The sequence below is a fragment of the Terrapene carolina genome, unplaced genomic scaffold, assembly GCF_002925995.2.
Source record: "Terrapene carolina triunguis isolate 2854851 unplaced genomic scaffold, T_m_triunguis-2.0 Scaffold552, whole genome shotgun sequence".
NCBI lineage: Eukaryota > Metazoa > Chordata > Testudines > Emydidae > Terrapene > Terrapene triunguis.
Genome location: NW_020664903.1, coordinates 198,984 through 204,417, shown reverse-complemented (window position 1 = coordinate 204,417; position 5,434 = coordinate 198,984). Strand labels below are relative to the sequence as shown.

At 52.0% G+C, this 5,434-nt stretch overlaps 1 protein-coding gene across 1 annotated transcript; it reads left to right on the top strand.

The window, feature by feature from the left end:
* Positions 1-831: 831 nt before the first annotated feature.
* On the top strand, positions 832-4,722 carry LOC115271345. The gene is made up of 4 exons (XM_029913243.1): positions 832-870; positions 1,431-1,563; positions 2,353-2,697; positions 3,976-4,722. The coding sequence occupies exons 1-4, from the start codon at positions 832-834 to the stop codon at positions 4,263-4,265; spliced, it is 807 nt and encodes a 268-aa protein (XP_029769103.1). The 3' UTR covers positions 4,266-4,722.
* Positions 4,723-5,434: the final 712 nt, after the last annotated feature.

Here is a 5,434-nt window from a genome sequence, read left to right as displayed (position 1 = left end):
TCACACACGGCAGGGGCTTTCTGGGGGATGTATTTGGGGGGGGGGGGGAAGAGGGATGTCCTTACTGCTTACAAACATTTCCAGAAAGAGTTCAGGAGGGAGGGAGGCGCAGTGGGTGTGTGTGTGGGGAAATCTGTTGCTCTCACTGAAACAATCTGCTTTTGTTGTGTACGAAACAGGCCTAAATTAAGTTTGACATAAAGAGGCCAGATTTTTAGAGGCCAGGCCAAAATCCTGAGCTGCGTTATGCCAGAGTCTGGAGTGGAATCGCTCTGGATTTACACCGATTGCCAGGGAGGACAGGGTCTAGCCCTACAAAGGGAGGAGCTCTCCAGCGGGAGACAAAGTGTGTGTTCTGCAAAGTGCCCTCTGTAATCCTGCCCAGCATTCCCAGATGCCTCTGTAATCTGGGCAGATTCCGCTCAATAAAGCCCCATCCAGGTCCTTCTCCGAAGGCCACCACCGCACTCCAGAAACCATCCCTCCCGCATGCCTCGCTCTCCCTCGCGCCTTCTCTTGGCACCTTAACAATCCCTGAGCCACCTCCGGGCGACACAACTGGGCAAACCAGAGAAAGATCCCCAGGCACATCCCACCCCGCTGAGACCTCGCGCCCCGGTAGGCCCCCCCCGAATCTCCGCCAAGCAAGCCAAAGGGATGAAAAACGAGCCAGCTTCTAAACAGTTAACGCATCACAAAATGAAGAGAGAGGATCCAGCCATCTTATTTCCCTCCTTCTCCCTCACTCCAGATTAAATTTCCCCCAAAATATTCTCCCCCTCTGCCCCAGCCTGTGCTGGATTCCCTCCCACCCCACCCCGTCCCCACACGATGGAAAAGGAGCACGCGCCCAAGGGTCGGCTCCGCATTGTAAGCTTCTACCACGTTAGCTGCGGCTGCCATGTTGAATGGCAAATCCGACATGATTCAACATTTTCCCTCTGCGTTGCATAGGGTGGCGAAAAGAAACACACACCCAGCCCCAAGCACCTCTTAAGAGCTGCAAATGGCCCAATCTGCAGGTGGAGGGGAAGGAGAGGCCAAAGAAAAACGATCATCGAAACCTGTTTCAAATATATGTTTTTTTAAAGGCAGATGTTTTAGCCTCAAGGACCGAAGGAGCAAAAGGAAGAGGAGGGGTGAGGGTTGCAGCAACAATAAAGCAACTGAGCATTTGGACAAATGAAACGTTATTTAAAATTAAAAAAAAAAATACAATAAATGTAAGAGCTAGGTTTGATTTCGTACCAAGCCAGCGAGAGAGACGCACCGTGGAGGAGAATAGTTTGGTTGTTGAAGTAGCCACTGGATTTAGCTCCGCTTTTCCGGACAATCATCGGGGAAGGATCCTTTTTCGAGAAAGGCCAGTTTGAGGGAGGCAGCTTTTTTTCCCCCCCTCCTCTCTCTCTCCCCTTTCCTTCTCCTAACAGCTCGGCGCTAAGAAATGGGCGGTGCCTGCATGCCAGGCTTCATCCAAACGAGACGCCAAAGGCCGAGCAGAGGCTGGCACAAAGGGACGCTGGCAGGAATTCCAGCACTCAGGAGCTGCCTTTCCTTGTGCCCGTGGGACAATCCCTCTTTATTACATAGCTTGGATTTAAAAAAACAAAAACAAAAATAATAATAATAAAAAAAAACCCGTTCTGGCTGCTCTTCCGAGAGCCATGCTCAGAAAAGTTACCCAAGCCCAATCGAAAACAACCCAAAGGACAAAAACTTCCTTTAGATCAACACAGGTTAAACAAAAGGCCAGTTTTTACCTCCCTCCCCCCCCCGCCCCGACCTCCCCAGCATGCCAGCCCCACGTCCGCGTGAAAATAAATCCTTCCTGGTTTTCAGGAGGTGGCGGGGTCCTTCAGCAGGAGAGAGAGAGAGAGCGAGACACACCCAAAAAGAGAGATCGATAGCGAAAAACCTTACCGCAGAGGAAGAATCGTTTTTTGCTGCCTTTAAGTACCTGGGGCTGTGCCGATAATAAAAGGGGGTTAAGTAGTGGGGGTAGGGGGCGGAGGGGCAGATGGGGCTGGTAACGCAGCTGGGCAGATGCCAGAAAAAGCAGAACAAAACACGTTTTCGTTTTGTCTGCACCAGCCTGCGACAGAGAGCGAGCGAGAGACGCACAGTGAAAAAGCTGCTGTGCTCGGAAACAGGCCTACAGCCACTTTGGAAGCCTCGGCAATAATTCTCTCCCTTCCTTGCCTTCACCCTGCCCACTCTGGCTCGACTGCCAAGTCGGAGAGTTGGCACGGCTTCCCAGGCAGCACGGAACAAAGCCGTCACCCATCCCTGAACAGGCGCTGACGGCAGGCTAAGTGACAGGCGCATCTTCTGCATGTTAATCCAAGGGGTGAGGAGGAGAGAGCAAAATCCACCGGCTCCCCTGCCACCCCGGCACCGGCCACTCCTTTCCAGCCCAAGCCCCGGTGGGCCCTGCGCACAGTTCGGAAGGCAGGAGCCCTGGAGAAACAGAGCTGGCCGCGCCGGCAAGTCAAGCAAACAAACAAGCACAGGATTTAAATACAAACCACCACCCGAGCCAGCAGCACCCTGGCAAACAAGGCCGCTCGGCATCTGCTGTACCTGTTCCCGCTGCCTTCATCTCGCCTTGGAACCGTGACAAGAGAGAAGCGTCGCCTCTGGTGGGCTCTCTCAGCCTCGGGTCTGCAACCCTGTGCAGGAAGTTGGCACCGATCCCAGGTAGGACTTTACTCCCACATCCCCCCCCCCCCCCCCCCCCCCCCCCCCCCCCCCTTCCTCACCTCCCCCCCCCCCCCCTCGGCTGCACCGGCGCGGGGCATGCTAGCGACCAGACACATTCAATGCCCTTCAGAGCACCAGCCAAGGAACACGCACACGCACACACCCCTTAAGGGTGACCCAGGCAGCACAGAGAAAGCAGCTGGCTCCCCTAAACGCCTGTTTTGACACGAGGGTTGGGTTGGGTGGGTCGGGATGGGGGGTTTTGGGGGGGGTTGTTTTGGGTTTTTTTGTGCTTGGCAGACTGGTCCAAACACGAGAGGAAGGGAGAAAAAAAAAATTTACAGCCCCGACTCTGTCCAAGACAATCAGAAGGGAAGGTGGAGATTAGTGCAACTCCCAGATCACAACCCTCCCTCCCAGCTTCCCCCCCATCCATTCACACACCCCCTTCGTCTTTTTTAATATTCCCAGCGCCTGCATTATTCCAGTCCACAAGCGGGAAGGAGTTTACAGTACAGGCTCTCTCTTGAGGCTGCCAGCAGGAAAGAGAGGGAGTTCTCACAATCGAACAGCGAGAAGAGCAAGGAGAAATTAACATCCAATTAGCGCCGTGTTTAACGAGGGAGACAGAGGCAGCCGTTGTTTTATTGCCCTGTTCTTTTCATTCGGATCTGACAGGCAGCGCGGCAGGCACCCCCGGCTGCAGTGACGTCATTTTCCCCCCCTTTTTCCTCCTCCAAGTTTCCCAGAGGTGGATCCTCAACTCAGCTGGGGAAATTAATTTGTTGCATTAAAAATGATTCTCCCTCTTCCCCCCCTCAAAAAATGAACAAAAAAACCCGTCTCCCTTCGTTCTTCCAAAAGCCAAACCGGGAGAAGATTTCTCTGCGTCTGTCTCGCTCGCTTGTTTTCCTGCTCTGAGACAGCTCTCTCAGCTTGTAAAAGTTTGAGCCATGTGACACTCCACCCAGCCTCCTTTGGCAGCGTGACAAGAACCGCTTTGGTGTATCAAAGAGAACAGGCAGCTTTTAAGGAAGAAACTCGATTCAGAAAGATTAAAGAATTATGATGTTTTAATCAAGGGAGAGAGAGAGGTTGGGGAGGGAAAACTGCTCATTGCATCTGGATCAACATGAGCGGCCTTCACAAAAGGCTGTGGCAGGAGTGTTTGAGGTGGTGGTGGGGGGGGGGGGGGGCTTTGAAGCAGAATCGGGAAAGACGTATTTAACAGTTCCAAGCTCGTCATTTTTCCCTCCTCCTGCCCCCCTCCTTTAGGCTGCTGTGAAGAGAAGCCGCGGAGTGAGCATCACATTTGCAAGGTCTTCACCATCTCTTGTGGAATCCTGCAACCTGTCACAAAACTCTCATGGGACATCTCCAGAGCGGCAGGGACAAACACACTGCCCAACACATGTACAAACCTCAGTGAGCTTCACATCTGGGAAGATGCGGCTGCCTTTGCTTCTCCTCCACATCCCGGCTCCCCCTTCCCGCACCGCAGAGCGGATTCGTCGCCACTTTCACAGACGACAAAAGTGACGATTAAAAGGGCTGGCTCCTTATAATCATCCATTAAACCTTCTCAAAATCCTAAACTCTTTGCCATTTCAAAGCTGGTCTTTCTTAGGAGGAACAATGGGACTGGGTAAGTCTAACAGGAACCACCTGGCTTGGTGTTACTTGTTTTGGGTAGTTTCCTTCCAACGCTAGCATGGGGACGTATTTTGCCCCGATTCCTAAGCTGGACTTACCAACCCTGACAGAGAAACCAGCCACCCTCCCTCCAGGACACCTGAGCTGTTCCCCAGCTCCAACAGACAACACCAGGCTTAAGCGACAGAATCCCAGGTTTCCAGTACTATTTCGTATGAGCTTTAGGCCTGCTCTACACTACACCGTTAAGTCAACACAAGGAAGCTTACGTTGACCAAGTTGTGGATGTGTCATTTAGAAGATCAGTCTCTTCTAGATGACTGACCCCTTGGGCGGTTGCTTAAGACAGATCTTGTTAAGAACATAAGAACGGCCATACTGAGTCCATCTAGCCCAGTATCCTGTCTTCCGACAGTGGTCAATGCCAGGTGCTTCAGAGGAAATGAACAGAACAGGGAATCAAGTGATCCATCCCATTGGCCATTCCCAGCTTCTGGCAAACAGAGGCTAGGGACACCATCCCCGCCCATCCTGGCTAATAGCCCTGGATGGACCTATCCTCCATGAATTTATTGAACTGTATTATAGTCTTAGCCTTCACAATGTCCTCTGGCAAGGAGTTCCACAGGTTGACTGTGTGTTGTGTGAAGAAATACTTCCTTTTGTTTCTCTTAAACCTGCTGCCTATTAATTTAACTGGGTGACCCCTAGTTCTTGTGTTCTGAGGAGTAAATAACATCTCCTTATTTATTTTCTCCACACTACTCATGATTTTACACTACCGTATCCCCTCTTAGTCATCTCTTTCCCAAGCTGAAAAGTCCCAGTCTTATTTACTCTCTTCGTTGTGCTATATAAGCACAGCCCACTCTTGCAAGATGCTGAGCACCTAGAACTCACAGCAGAGCCAATGGGAAGTCAGGGTACTCGGAAGCTCGTAACCAGTGACTGCAACGTCGTGGGGGTTAGTACATCCCTGGGTTTTCAAGGGAATTCCAACGAGGCGGAAGGGTCTCAGCAATGAGTCAACCAAGCTTCCTGGCATAGAGGGGATCAGAACCCAGGCTGCTGGCCTCAAACA

Bases quoted from the DNA above. Each gene is read 5' to 3' on its own strand.
- LOC115271345 (XM_029913243.1), top strand. From the start codon at position 832: ATGGAAAAGGAGCACGCGCCCAAGGGTCGGCTCCGCATT. The intron at 1,564-2,352 runs GTGGGACAATCC...CCAAGGGGTGAG, and splicing joins AGCTGCCTTTCCTTGTGCCC to GAGGAGAGAGCAAAATCCAC. The intron at 2,698-3,975 runs GTAGGACTTTAC...CCCCTCCTTTAG, and splicing joins GAAGTTGGCACCGATCCCAG to GCTGCTGTGAAGAGAAGCCG.